This window comes from Quercus suber, unplaced genomic scaffold (genome assembly GCF_002906115.3).
Source record: "Quercus suber isolate HL8 unplaced genomic scaffold, Cork oak 2.0 scaffold_326, whole genome shotgun sequence".
NCBI lineage: Eukaryota > Viridiplantae > Streptophyta > Magnoliopsida > Fagales > Fagaceae > Quercus > Quercus suber.
Window position 1 is genome coordinate 110,560 of NW_027069779.1, and position 15,191 is coordinate 125,750.

The 15,191-nt window shown below is 40.1% G+C and overlaps 1 protein-coding gene across 2 annotated transcripts; it reads right to left on the reverse strand.

The window, feature by feature from the left end:
- Positions 1-10,207: 10,207 nt before the first annotated feature.
- Positions 10,208-14,278, reverse strand: LOC112040714 (uncharacterized). Of its 2 annotated transcripts, XM_065783040.1 has the most exons (4): positions 13,544-14,278; positions 12,272-13,358; positions 10,358-10,684; positions 10,208-10,327 (listed from the first exon to the last, which is right to left on the reverse strand). In XM_065783040.1, exons 1-3 carry the CDS (start codon positions 13,987-13,989, stop codon positions 10,382-10,384), a joined length of 1,836 nt encoding a protein of 611 aa, XP_065639112.1. In that variant the 5' UTR covers positions 13,990-14,278; the 3' UTR covers positions 10,208-10,327; positions 10,358-10,381. The 2 variants fall into 2 exon arrangements, with proteins under 2 accessions (XP_065639112.1, XP_065639110.1); XM_065783038.1 differs by having other exon boundaries at positions 10,208-10,684.
- Between the last annotated feature and the right edge of the window lie 913 nt (positions 14,279-15,191).

Below are 15,191 nucleotides of genomic sequence, written 5' to 3' on the forward strand. Positions count from 1 at the left end.
CCTGGCAAGGGAGTGTTACCAGGCGGTCCTGGCATCCAGAGAAAATCATACGTGGGTGATCGAGGATAAATCACCTGAGATTATGGAGAAGTTAGAAACAGTAAAATTGGTCGAAGAAGATCCATCGAAGACGACTCAAGTAGGGACGAATCTAAGCCCAAAAACGAAGGAATCAATCATTCGTTTCTTGGAAAACAACTTCGATGTATTCACATGGAGCCATGAAGATATCCCAGGGATTCCTGCAAATATCATCTAGCATCGCCTAAACGTAGACCCGGAGAAGAAGCTCGTCCAACAGAAGCGGAGGGTTTTTGCTCCCGAAAGAAACAAGGCAGTGACGGACGAAGTGAACAAGTTACTCGCTGCTAACTTCATTCGAGAAGTTTATTATCTCGAATGGTTGGCCAATGTCGTCATGGTCAAGAAGGCAAACGAAAAATGGAGGATGTGCGTTGATTTCACCGATCTAAACTAAGCCTGTCCAAAGGATAGCTTCCCCCTGCCCAGAATTGATCAGTTAGTTGACTCTACTGCCGGGCACAAGCTCTTGACATTTATGGATGCATTTTCAGGATACAACCAGATACAGATGGCCGAGGAAGATCAAGAAAAAACTGCCTTTGTCACTAGCCAAGGGCTTTATTGCTACAAAGTCATGCCTTTTGGCTTAAAGAATGCAGGTGCCACGTACCAGAGGTTGGTAAATCAGATGTTTAGAGAACAGATCGGGAGAAATGTAGAAGTATACGTTGACGATATGCTCGTCAAGAGCAAAGAGGAGGACGATCACCTAGACGACCTCAGGGAAACGTTCAACACGCTCAGACAATACTGCATGAAGTTGAATCCCTCCAAATGTGCTTTTGGAGTTTCATCAGGGAAGTTCCTTGGCTTCATGGTTTCGCGAAGAGGAATTGAAGCAAATCCGGAAAAAGTAAAAGCCATTCTCGAAATGTCTTCACCAAGGACGATTAAAGATGTGCAATCGCTCACAGGTCGAGTAGCAGCCCTTAACAGGTTCGTCTCTAGAGCAACGGATAAGTGCCTCCCTTTCTTCAAAACCCTGAAGAAGGCGTTTGCCTGGATGGAGGAATGCGAGGCAGCGTTCCAAGACTTGAAGCAATACTTGAGTAATCCCCCACTATTAAGTCCGTCCAAAGAAGGTGAAGATCTCTTCCTATACCTGGCAGTATCCGCCACGGCCGTAAGTGCAGCTCTAATCAAGGAAGAAGATAAGAGACAACTCCCTGTGTATTATGTCAGTCAGGCCTTCCAGGGAGCCGAGGCTCGTTATCCACGAATTGAGAAGATCACCTTCGCCCTAATAGTGGCCTCGAGAAAACTTCGTCCCTACTTCCAGGCCAATCCAATCAAAGTAATGACGGACCAACCCATCAAGAAAGTCATGAACAAACCCGAAGCAGCGGGACGAATGGTGCAGTGGGCAATTGAGCTTAGTCAGTTCGATGTCAAATACTGTCCTCGTACAACCATAAAAGCCCAAGTATTAGCAGATTTTATAGCAGAATTCACCATCAACGAACAGGAAGAAAGTCGGGAAGACATCTGGACGATCAATACAGATGGGTCGTCCACACAAAAAGGAGGAGGAGCAGGCGTCGTTATTGTTTCCCCCCAGGAAGATGTTCTCAAATATGGGGTTCAGCTGAAATTCCCCGTAACCAATAACGAAGCAAAGTATGAGGCCCTGCTGACAGGACTCAGGTTGGCTCAGGCATTGGGAGCTGAAAATGTTGTGATCAAGAGTGATTCGCAACTCGTCATTAGGCAGGCCAAGGGAGACTTCGAAGCCAAGGAAGCAAGGATGCAAAAATATCTCCAATTGGCGAACCAACTAATTAGCAACTTTAACCGTGTAGAGTTTATATAGATCCCACGCGAGCAGAATGCAAAAGCCGACGAAGTGGCACGGAGCACTTCAACAGATGTTCCAGACGTGACCAGCAGATGGAAATTAGAAGAGCAAAACCTCCCCAACATCAAGGAACTAGAAAACTTCTCTATACACACCCCTCAAGGATGGACGAGCCCGATTCTATCCTTCCTCAAGGATGGACGATTACCATCAGACACTGAAGAGGCCAGGAAAATCCGTAAACGAGCTGTCCGATTTACCATATTAAATGACCAACTTATAGAAGAGGCTTCTCTCAACCCTACCTGAAATGCCTGGAGGAAGAAGAGGCCAGGTACGTCCTCGAGGAGGTGCACGGGGGAATATGTGGAGACCACATAGGGTCAAGATCTCTCGTCAGAAAGATCGTGCAAGCAGGCTATTTCTGGCCAACGATGCAGCAGGACGCATCAAATTTTGTGAAGAAATGTGACAGCTGCCAGAGATATGGGAATATTCAACGAGTTCCAGGAGAAAGAATGACGACTATTTCCTCACCCTGGCCATTCACGCAATGGGGGATCGATATCATGGGCCCCTTACCACAAGGAAAGAGACAAGTGAAGTTCCTGCTGGTCGCAATTGATTATTTTACAAAATGGGTCGAGGCAGAAGCTCTTGCTACAATCACAAAGGCTTAGGTACAAAATTTTGTCTGGAAAAATATTATTTGCAGGTTCAGGATCCCGAGGACGATCATCTCTGACAACGGTCGTCAGTTCGATAGCCAAAGGTTCAGATCATTTTGCTCAAGCCTAGGTATCAAGAACAAATACTCTTTGCCAGGGCATCCTCAGGCCAACGGATAGACAGAAGTAACTAACCGAACCTTACTCAAGTCCATCAAGTCCCGGTTAGTGGGGGCAAAGGGAGCATGGTCAGAGGAACTTCCAGGCGTCTTATGGGCTTACAGGACGACGACGAGAACATCGACAGGAGAAACCCCCTTCAACCTAACATACGGCATGGAGGCAGTCATCCCGGTTAAAGTAGGCCTCACAAGCACCAGGAGGGAGTTTTTTGACGAAAGAAGCAACGAAAACCAGTTAAGATTGAACCTGGACGGTCTAGACGAAGTCAGAGACCAGGTCTCCCATAGAATGGCCAGGTACCAGCAAAAAATGGCAAGATACTACAATCAAAGTGTAAAGTTGAGAAGATTTAACATCGGTGACCTCGTCCTCCGAAAAGTAACTACAGCAACGAAGGACCCTGCACAAGGAAAATTGAGCCCAACCTGGGAAGGACCTTACTGCGTCGTCCACTACTCACGACAAGGGAGCTACCATCTAGAAGATCTGAACAGAAACAAGCTACCTCGTCCGTGGAACATCGAACACCTAAAAAGGTATCACAGTAAATGATCTGTGGCCCCATTGCAAGAAATTACCATAGTTTAGTGCCACATTTTCCATTAAAGCAAGTTATTTACATGCATTGTTTTCTACAAGTTACATGTTTTGTATAAGTAGTTACTCAGGATTCCATCAGTAATCATCCAGCATTTCAATCATCTCGTTCAAAGAAATCATCGTATTCTGATTATCTTTAGCGAAATTAAACAATCATTCGTCTAGATCAAAAAGACGATGATATCCTTCGATAGGATTCACATCGTCCAGATCAAAAAGACGAACTCGGCAGAAATGCTCGCATCATTCAGTTCACAAAAGGAATAAAATTCCTCAAAGAAGAATACACATCGTCCAGATTGAAAAGACAATGAAACCCACACCGGGAAGAAAACATTGTCCAGATCTAAAAAGACGATGAAATTTGTCCAAAGGGCACACATCACCCTAATAATAAAAGAAAATGCTGGAGTTTTCCAAGTGGACACACATCGTCCATGTAATCTACCACTAAGATCACCCAAGTCCACAGAGGGACGAAGGAAATTTTTCAAGAGACGATGAGATAGTTCCAAGTCAAATTTTTCTAAGTATAAAGAAAAGAAATTTAGCAACAGATATGGAAGAAAGCCACAAACATAACATAACTATATATACGCCAGAAGATGCCGATTGTTCAAAAGAAAGAAAAGAAAAACCCCAAAACACACGGGGAAAAAAAAAATGTTTTCACCATGACAGCCCAAGACACCCAGGGCACAAAAAAAAAAAAAATGGAGTACATTACATAAAAAATAAGTTATAAAGCTGGAACATCGTCTCCACCTTCGTCCACCGCCGGAGGGTCCTCGCCTGAAGCCATCGAACCCTGAGCAGTCGAAGCAGCCTCGTCCGCTTCGATTTCTTTGTTAACGGCTTCGAAATCTAGATCGTCTAGATTGACCCCCTGCCCGTGCTTCACCATATACCTCCTCAACAACTCAAAACCCTTAAAATACCACTAGAAGAGGATGGTGTTGTATTCGTCGGTCGTCTGGAAGGCAAGGACGGCCTTAGCCACAGCTGCTTTCATCTTTTGTCCCGCAGCGGCAAGAAGCTCGTCCTTCTGCTTCACCTGAGACTTTTCAGCTTCCAGCTGCTCGGTCAGGACTTTGACCTGCTCCATGGAGGTAATGTGAGCGTCCATCGCAGCGATCAGATCTTTTCGCAAACCTGAAGTCTCGGCCTCCAAAACCTCCACTTTTGAAGCAGCCATGACAGCCTTCTCCTCGCTCGCCAAGAATTGCGAGGTAAGGTGCATGGTCTCCCCCAATACCTATGGATAAAAACTTAAGTAAAAAAAAAAAAAGAAAAAAAAGAAAAAAAGAGAAAATACATACATATAATATAATATATATATATATATATGCTCGTGCAGGTATCTTTTAGGCTGTTTTCATCATATATCTTGGAGAATGATGAAGACAGCCTAAAAGATACCCGCACGAGCTTGTGCACATACTGGTTCACCATCTGATGAGAAGGCACGAGCGAAATTTCCCTTTTCTCCTCAGGAGTAAAGAACTCGTTTGCCCGGGCAACGGCGATGTCAGCATCCTCCCAAACAGAGGAGCCAACCTTCTCCTTCCTCTTTTTGCCTGTCTTTTGCCTCTTTGGAGCAGGGACCTTTTCAAGGGAAATGGCTGGGGAAGCTGTCCTTGCCTCGTCTAGAGTAGGGGTAGACGAGCCCCTCTCCGTCGTCTCTCTCTTTCTTTCTTTCGCTTTCTCTCTTTCTCTGTCAGTGAACTTCAGAGTCTTTTGTCCAATACTCGAAAGGGGTTCGTTCTTCTTCCCCTTGATCTTGGCGTACATATCCTTATTAAATTTACTCGTCATCTCTGCAACAACAAATGAGAAAGAGTTAGAATAATAAAGAAAAAGAGGACGATCTTGTGCATCAGAATCACTTACGTTTTCGTTGCTCTCGATCAATCGCTTGAAGGACGTAGATCGAAGGCTCAGGTCCCAAGCAGTGACGAGATAAAGTACGTGGATCAACGAACTCATCAAAGTCGTCGATCGTCTTTGCGTATCTAACTGCCTCTTGAACTCTCTCCCTAAATTGGCTCTGCAAATCAGGACGTTCTTTCACTGCACAAGAAGGAAACCATTCAAGGTTGTAAGGACAAACAAAGAAAACATCCATGAGGAGGGAAGAAGGTGAGCATAAAAGACGAACGCACCAAGACGAGGGGTCTCCCACCGTCGCAGCAACTTGGGAACATTCCCCCAAAAATCATCTGATAAAGTCTCCCAACCGTCTCTAGACACGAAGAAGTATCTTGACTTCCACTAACGGAAGGACGAAGGGAGGTCAACTATTAGACGGGATCTCCTATCCCAAGGAACAAGCTCGTAATACCCAAATTCCCTAGACTCTTTCAAATGATAGAGATGGGTAAGCTCGTTCACGGTTATCATTTCTCCATCTGCTATGATCTTCCAGATCACCATGCAGCTTATGATGATTCTCCAGGAATTGGGCATGAGTTGCCCAGGAGCAATCTGTAGGTGGTCTAGGAGCTCCATGATAAACGGGTGGACGGGAAATCTCAAACCGCACAGGAAGGCCGCCTCATAGAAGCAAACCTCACCATGGGCAAAGGTGCAAGCTCTTTCCCCCTTCCTGGGAAGACGAACCCTGGTTTCTACGAGGAACTGAAACCTATCCCTAAATTTATTGAAAACATCTACACCCAAGTGACACTTTTCCTTAAGGGCATGAAAGGTATGAGGGATGACAACGGAAGTGGAGGGTACTGACGAGGGAGGAGGCACGGAGATAGCTGTGTCCATCACAGCCCCATCCGCGGCCGCACCAGAGGACGAACCCCCTTCAGAACTAGTGGATCTTACAACAGAACCCATTCTTTCCCTTCTAAGAACCTCGCGGGTGGATTTGAACCAAGAAAGCGACTGCTGTAATAATGGGTACAAGTCTCTCAAAACTAAATCTAAGCCACACCCCCCTACCACAAAATCATCGGATTGTGGGTACCAGTCACCGGAAAGTTCTAAAAGTCCCCCCAAGCAAGCAAAGAAAAAGGTAATAGAAGGAGAAATACTCTCAAAATCAGTATAATCAACCATTAAGAAGGGACATGTGCATTTCGAAAAAGGAAAGTAAACAAAAATATATATATAGCAAAAGGAAAGAAGCTAAGAAGAAGGGATACGCACCTTAAAAAGAAAGGGAAGAAAATCTGAAATCAGAAAAGCAAAGCAGCAGTGGTAGAAGACACAGAAGAGACAGAAAGAAAAAAGACCAGAAGAAGCTAAAATAGAGATAAAAATGAAGGAGTTAGGAAAAGTAGAGGTTAAAGGTTACCTTGGAAATCACAAGAAACCAAAAAGACATTCGCCGGAAACGATGCCTCCCCACTGGTCAGAGCCTGACACGTGGCCACAGAGTATGCCACGCCGCCACAAGGCAGTTAATGCGGAGAACACATTCCTAAGCGCCAAAAAAAAAAAAAAATCGTTTTGTATTCCCAAGACCGTCCAAGGTTACGGACGACCTTGGAATGTAGGGGGCAGCTGATAGGTCCAAGAAATGAGTAAGATCGTCCATCCAAGAAGAACGATGTATAAGGACGATCTCATTACCATCACAGCACGAAGGGGGCCGCTTGATCAACCCAACCAAAGACGGCCGTTACAACTAGCTGCAATAAACACCAATATCGTTGAAGTTGCGCCGGTCAACTTAACACCTGGCACAAGCGTTACGGATTCAAGCAATAATGCTCCCATAATGACGGAGCCAACGGCTAGAAGGATACTGAAATAACCTATATATACCCATAAACAAGATCCAGAGGGGGTAAGAAAAAACACACAACTCTACTCTCATTTTAGTTTTCTCTACTTTACTCCGCTTGCTGAGCTTCTCTAACTTAATCACCGGAGGCGTTGTGGACAGCACCCCACCGGTGATTTTTTCTCTTTTGTTGTATCCCAGGACTGATACCAGCAGTGGACGATCTTTGTCTGGACGAACATCTTGACTGACGATTTCAGCATCATCATAAACTTTTAATAATTTTGTATAGAGTTGTTAATACACTGGGTAAATTGCAAGGCTACTGGGATTTTTCCTTGATTTGAATAGTCACATGCACATGCCACACATGTCCCGCGCCGGTTTTTTTTTTTAAATAAAAATCCTTTTACTTGGTCATGCATGTGCATCGTGCAGCCTTCGTGGCTTCGTGCATGATTAACTGATCCGGAGAATGCACTGGGCCATCAGAAATGGATATAAAGATTGGCAGACTTCAGCAACCAATGCCAATGCCATTTTAAAATTTTAATTTAGGTGCAATGCTTAGGGATAAAATATTTTTGAACTATTTTTTTCACAACAGTTAACATAACCTATTATGGTTGAAAGCAGAGATTACTTTCCCTGCTTAATGCTTGTCACTAATATCACTTTTATTATGCACCAATTTTTTTTTTTTTATATGTATTATGCACCCATTAAAATAAAAGAAGTCAACACTTGTGAAAAAAGTTAGGCACCCAAAGCTTTTTGTTTTGTTTTATTTTTATTTTTATTTTTTAAATAATTTGATAGTTGGGGAGGGAGATTTGAATTCTGGATACCTATGTTAGAAACATGAAGAAGTGAAATAGTTGAGTTACAAGTTTCTTGCCCCTTGGCAGACTTATTGTTAGTATAATAGAAAGTAAAGCCAGACACTAAACCAAATTTATTCTTGGTATATTTACTATCAAATATGACTAATGAAAACCAGATTGAGAATCAATGAATCTACAATATTTTGATCAACATCAAACAAGATTGGCTCTAAGCCTAGGCCAATTAGGTCTTTTGCCTAGGACCCCATTTTGAAATAGGGCCCTTATTGTAGCCCAATAACTAATTTTGTTTGAAGAAAAAAAATACGAGGGGTCTGAAAATTCCTTTTCACCCCAAAAAAGCCCCAAAAATTGTTGACCAAAAAAAATTCTACCCAGCTGAAAAATCTGAATTGTTTCACCAAAAATATGTGTCAAATCATCATTGACAATCAATAACCCCTAATGGTAATAGATTCATAGATTCTCTATATGAAATTATTTTATTTTATTTTATAATATATATGAAATTAATCTTGATTTGATTAGTATTGATTTAACGAGCAATATGTTAAATTGTTCTTTGCTTGGCCATGCTAAGGTAATCATGTATATTGTTAAGCAAAATTGCAATAATGCCTTTGATAAATTAGATTCTATTATTTTACACCTCAAATTTTATTTTATTCATGCCATACTATAATTTTATACTATCATAGATAGTATTTCTTTTATTTGTAAATGTTTCCTAACTACAAATGTCTACTAGTAAACTAAACATAAGAAAGAAGAATATTAGACAAATTAATCGAATCTTAAATGGAATCTCTTAAATGGAATCTCTCGATAAATTTGTTACTTGCAATTTTAAAAATATAACAGAATATTTGCGTGAAAAATCTAACAAATTAACAAGAAATTCATTATATATATATATATATATAAGAGTTCGAAGATAATGAAATAATACAATAAAAAGATAACAATAAGAATAATCTTAATGATATTCAAACATGTAATATAACAACTCTTGATTATATAAAAAGACTTTTTTTTTTTTTAACAAATACATGTATCACTTTATCACTTATAGGATTTTACTAACAATACTTGTTTTAGTTGTTTCTGTATAATTTTTTTTTTCCTAAAATTTAAATTAGTGAAGTCCTAGTAAAGATGATTATGTAAAAAGAAGATTAAATGAATTAGTCATATTATCAATTGAAAATGAGATATTAGCCAAATCTAAACATAAAAAAGCTATTAATTTTGCATATCAAAATGCAAGAAGAACGGATTTTGAATAACAAAATTAAAAAAAATAAATATATAAAGAAATGTGATTAAATTTATATTTAAATATTAAAAATGACCACTTCTGTGGCCTTAGGTCTTAAACTGTATCAAACTGCCCTGTTGACAGAGCCTGATACCATTGTATCGTTTATATCCAAGTGTTAACCACTTTAGCTGTCATTGTAGTAATTCATTTGATTGAGAAAAAAGAATTAAAGAAATAAAATAAAATAGTTGTTTCCTTTGGGATTTGAAATAGCTGAAATTGATCTTAGAATTCAGACCCTAATTCTTTTCTTTTTCTTTTCAATTTCCTACTGCTAGATAGAATAATTTATAAATCAATCATGAATTTCATCTCCACCAGTGTTGCTAATGCCTCAAAAGAGTTAAAATTCAAACCGCTCAAAAAAACCAAGTCACTGACACACCTAGGAATTCCTCTCTTGCCTTACTCCACACACTGGCCAGGAAAGCTATCCCACAAACACCTAATCATAGGACCAAAAACATAGAATTGAAAATTTTCAAGCATAACTTTATCTAAAAGATGTGGCCCTCAGGAAATGATCCGCATAGAAGTTGAACCATTAAGGTGAATTCAATGAAGAGGGGGGGTGTATGTCCTCCCCCAATGTACTCACGGGACACAAAAACAAGGGAGACCACTCTTGGGCCCCTCAGATAGCCACTAGACAAACAAAAAGATAACTTTAGTATGCAAAGTCCGTTGTATTAATCAAAAATTGTAGGCCCGCGAGGCCACACATGTACCGCTTTTAAGCAAATATATCCTATTCTTTTACATGCAAACGGGGATTGCCTAGTTAATCATAATAACACGAACGGAAAACATGTTATAATATTCCCACCACCACTCATTACCATCATGAATCATATGATAGCAAAACGCGTTTTACAAATAAGGGTATTTCGTTTTCTTTTTCTTTTTTTGCTTTTTTTTTTCCCATATATTTCTTACTAATATGATATCAATAGAGAATTGCAATGGCAAAAAAAAAAAAAAGGACAAATATTATATATTCATTTCTGCTATATAAGCTTCTTGGATCTACACTTGCGCTTAGCAACTCCTAAACCAGGGGCTGTTTTGCATTAACTAGTATCAACAGATGAGGTGCCACAGAAATTTTTTTTTGATAAGTAGGTGCCACAGAAATTAAATATATGTTTACCCGTTATTGTTGTTGCTGTTGTTGTTTGGCCGCAGCAATATGGCTAAAATATCAGAAAATTGAGGGCGCTTTGCAGGAATATTGTTCCAGCACTTTGTCATCAAAGATTTTAGAATTTGTGGGCAGTCCTTGGGGATCTCTGGCCTAAGGCCACAAGCAGCAATCCCAACCGCTGCTTGTACAGGTGAATATGCAGAATAGGCAGCCTCACCAGTCACCATCTCCCATATTACCATCCCAAAACTATATGCATTACTCATCCATGTCTCGGAAACACTCTCCGGGTCACCTGCAATTATCTGTTCACAACCCCAAAAATAAAAAAAAGATGGAAATGAGTCAAATGACTATCAGTTTCAGAACTTGCAAAACTCACTGAATTGGGATATGCTAAAGGAGGAGGCCAATTTTTGTATACTACAAGTCACTAAGCGTAGATATATAGAATTAAATATAGGTGAGTTGAATTAGATTTCAAAAAAAAAAAAAAACTTCCAATTAAGTTCTATTTTTTAAGTGTTTCGTGACTCCTACAAATACTATACTTCAGAATAACACAATTAGTCTAAAGATATTCAGGCTGCCACCAAATGGATTATTAAGTTAAAAGTTTCAATCTACACTCACATATTCTTTTCCTTCCAAAATAAAGAATGTGTACATAAGCCCTCCGAATATATTTGGCACTTATCAAAAGTTATTGATCCTTAAATTGCTTTCTAAGACATCAATAGCCTAAACATTTTGTAGCTAAAAAAGTTAGGAAAAAGTAACGCCCACACAGTGGGCTACAAATTATACTTTTTTTTTTCCCCTTCTTTGGCTTTTCTTTTCGGTGTTTTTTTGGGGTGGGGGAGGTGGCTTCAAAAGGCAGATTAGGAAAATGACTAATAACATTCGGACTAAAATCATGCTATAAAGCTAAAAGATGCAATACGTGGGCTCCATTAATTGAACCTAATTTGATAAAAGTGGCACTTTGGGACCAAGCTGATTTGTTTACAGAATATATAGGAGTGCTTAGATAAAGGTAAACACAATATTGAAATGTAAAGCAAATACAATTATGAAGACATGTTACGCATGCTCAAACAATGATGTTGGGATAATGACAGAAAGTCTCTTTAATAAGTATAGACTGATCCTTAGAACTGCAATCACATACAATGGATCTAAATGTTTTTGAAGACAGTAAAATATGTACTATTTTTTCCTAGAAGGAAAAATGTTTACAATTGGATACCTAAAAGGTTTATTTAGGTAAAGTTGCATTACCTTTTCCGGTTGGCAATTATTAAGATAGCACAAATGCTTTAATGTAATGGTTGACATAAAATTTAAATCAAATCTGGTGTAAAAGTTATATACCAAATATCCACCAAAACTTGCAAAAGACACTAAGCTCAAAATAGTAAACAGTTCTCCCTGACCGAATTAAGGATATAACAGGAAAATAATCAAACAAGCGATCAAGGTTTCATAAAATGCATTCAGATGATTGGACAACACATGGATGGATTTGAAAGTGATTCCATCGTGTCAAATGATATTAGAACTTCACATAATTAAGTTTCTTAAAATCCTAAGGAGTATCACAAAACACAGTAGTGTAATTAGGAAAGCAATGATAGTATTTTCTTTCAGCAGCGTCCAGCAGTCAAAAGCGCAATTTCCATCCATGCATTTAATGGCTCTATCGAGTTGTAGAATAACTTATTCTAAATGCAATTGGTATAGAGTGGAATAATATCATTACTGTTTATGTGAAATGCTCTTAACTAATTAGATAAATTACTTTGACAAAGAGAAATCATAATTATATAGTTGTAATTGTCTTGCCACGCAAGGACCTAGGTTAATTGAAATCAAGGTCATAGGGGACAAACCTCTGGAGCTAGCCACCGATAACCATCAGTTTCATACTCCATGGCCTCACCAACACTCTTGCAGGCAGCAACGATACCTGTATCCCCCAAGCAAGCATTTCCATGCCTGTCCAACAAAATTCTTTGCGTATTTAGGTCTCTATATGCAACACCATGATCATTCATGAACTTAATACCCTCGGCTAAATCAACCGCAATTCTGATAATTTCCTTACTCTGAAGCTTCTTGCTCTTTAGCAATAAGTCATGAACTGATCCACCTTCCATCAACTTTGTCACCACACACAACCCATGATTTTCATCGACACATACACCATAGAATTGCAGAACGTTTCTATGTCCACAAGTCATCAGCTCCAACAGATCCTTTCGGAGCTCAAATTCATAAGAATTCCCCTTGTCACACCCCTTAAGCTTCTCAATTCCAACCCTTTTGCCCTTGTAAACTCCCTTAAAGGAATTGGGTCCAATCTGATCGATAAACTCAAGACTATCCGAGCTCAACAGCCATTTCCCAATCTCATCCCCTCCTGACTGAATCGTTTGCCATTCATCAACTGAAACAACGAAAGACGAAGTTGGTAATGGCATCTGAAGTTGAATCTTAGTGTTCAAATTTTCAATCCCATTTCTAAAATTCTGGTCACCAGGTTCTTCTTCAATCTCCCCAAAGTCTCTCCCTCTGGTGCTCTCTTCCTGACACCCACAAAGCCCAAATGGAAGCTTCACTGTACTAGTTTTCGGCTTCTTAATAGCATATTTAAGAGCATTTTCGACCCGGGTCTTGAAGGATTTCTCTTGCCCAGCTTGAACCAGAAGAATAACAACCCCAAGAGTAAACCCCTTCTTTTCAAAGATCTGTATCTTCTTGCAGCAAATGGACACATTATCCAATGCCCCCGACATCGCCGGCCATGAAATCGAAGAGTTACAAGCAAATGTGAGCTTATATGCACACCCTTGACCTTGAGCTTCATCATCTGACGCCTCTTGAATCAACATCGCTGGTTGGTCATCCCCTGATGCCTCCTCTATCAACTTAATATGAAGAAACACTTCTTTCATATCAAATCCCGCTTGAGCATAACTGTCCAAATTAATGGAACTTTTAAAAAATTGTAAAAAACTAAATTCAACAACCCTATTATTGTCTATATCATTTAATTTCTTCCACTTTCTCAGGAACCAAACAGAGTAAAAGCTGAAAAACAAAAAAAAAAACAAAAAAAGAAAATAAAAAGACTGAATCTTTGAGATTGATTAAAACCAAACCTGAGTGGCAATGAATCATAATGCTTGCGAATATTGGAGACGAGCTTCTCAGGGAGCTGGCTACCTGGGTACAACTGAGTGAGGTTCCTTACAACGCTACCCCACACCACCTTTCTACAGCTCTCCACCTTTGACGAAGAAGAAGAAGACGAAGACGAAGACGACGTCGTCGGGGAAGAGAGAGGTGGCACGTCACGTGCGTTGTCCAGATTCAGTGTGTTCTTCAACGAAGCGAGTGCCTCCGACACGTTCCGGCTCAGCTTCTGTAGCCGCTTCTGCATTGCCGAAGACTCCTTACTGGCTCCAGCTCCGGCTACGCCTCCCGAGCCAGCTGAGATCCCATTGGGCGAGCCCTCCGATCTGTCGTTCGTTCTCATCAGCACCTGCTCCACCATGTCCTCATCAGTACTGGCTCGGCTCGACCAGCACTCCAGCGCAGCAGCCATATATAGCTAGCTAGCTAAAAAACACCAAATGTGGCTCAGCTTCAGCTTCAGCTTCGGCTTTCAAACTCAGATTTCTCTCAAGCGTTTAGTTTATCATATCATTTGTTTTCTTTTCTGACGAGAATGGAATGGTGCCTGGAGGTTTGTTTTGTATTGTTTGTTTTAGTAGTATAGTGAGTGAGCGAGCGAGTGTGTGAGTAATGTATTGTACACTACTAAATAATGCGCGGTCTGAATCTGATTGATGGAGTTGAATGAAGGTGAGGGGTGTGTGATTTATTTGACGACGGTGATGATTCTGATGGGGGATGAGATGTACTACGTAAACGTGGGTCCCGCTGGACTCAATGAGAGAGATGGGGTGCGGGGACACTTAGTACTTTGGTCTGCCATGTGACAATTTGGAAAATTTGGGATCAAGGGAATATCTGAGCCGTTGATTGGGGGGTAAAGATGTTGGACTTTGGTGTTTATAGCAGTTCAGATGTGCACACTGGCCTACGTGGTTGTGGTGTCTGTTTTTCTTTTTTTTTTTAAACTGGGTCCACTGCCTAATAAAATCAATCTTCTTCCTTCCGATAGTATATCATATCATCCCAAATCCCAATCCTACCAGTATAGTGTGCAGTATGTACTGTGTACTACTAACCATTGCTATGAAAGGGTTTTATCTCGGCGTGGCAAAACGGGTAGGGTAGATCCGGTTCAGATCGGGTCAATGGAGTTTACAGGTTAATCAAGTCGCAGGTCAAAATAAGTTATTTATAAACGGCTTAATCGGGTTACGGGTCAAGTTGGGTCACGAGACAAGTCGAGTTGACCTATATTTTGAAACAAGTTTTTTTTTTTTTTTTGAAATAGATGCAATTTGTCAATTGTTTATGAGTTTTTTAACTGTGATTAAATTCTCACTGGTGATACTGTTACCATTTACCAATTACCACTAAACACTTGATACTCAAATTTTGTGCAACTCTTATTCCAACTTTCTAAAAGCTAATATTGGTATAATATTTGATCCGTTTAAAGTAGGAAGAGAAAATAAAGGTAGCAAGTAAAGAATGACAAAATATAATGGAGTACATAACATATTAAGTGAATAAAAATAAGTAAATATTTTATAAGAATTACATTTCAATCTCAATCTACTCAATGTTGGTAGACGTGGCAAAATGGGCGGATCGAGTTCGGGTCAGGTTTAG

Coding starts and splice junctions, on each gene's coding strand:
- LOC112040714 (XM_065783040.1), bottom strand. CDS start 13,989: ATGGCTGCTGCGCTGGAGTGCTGGTCGAGCCGAGCCAGTACTGATGAG. Junction 13,359..13,543: donor TATGATTCATTGCCACTCAG/GTTTGGTTTTAA, acceptor TAATTTGGACAG/TTATGCTCAAGCGGGATTTG. Junction 10,685..12,271: donor ATCGGTGGCTAGCTCCAGAG/GTTTGTCCCCTA, acceptor GGTTGTGAACAG/ATAATTGCAGGTGACCCGGA.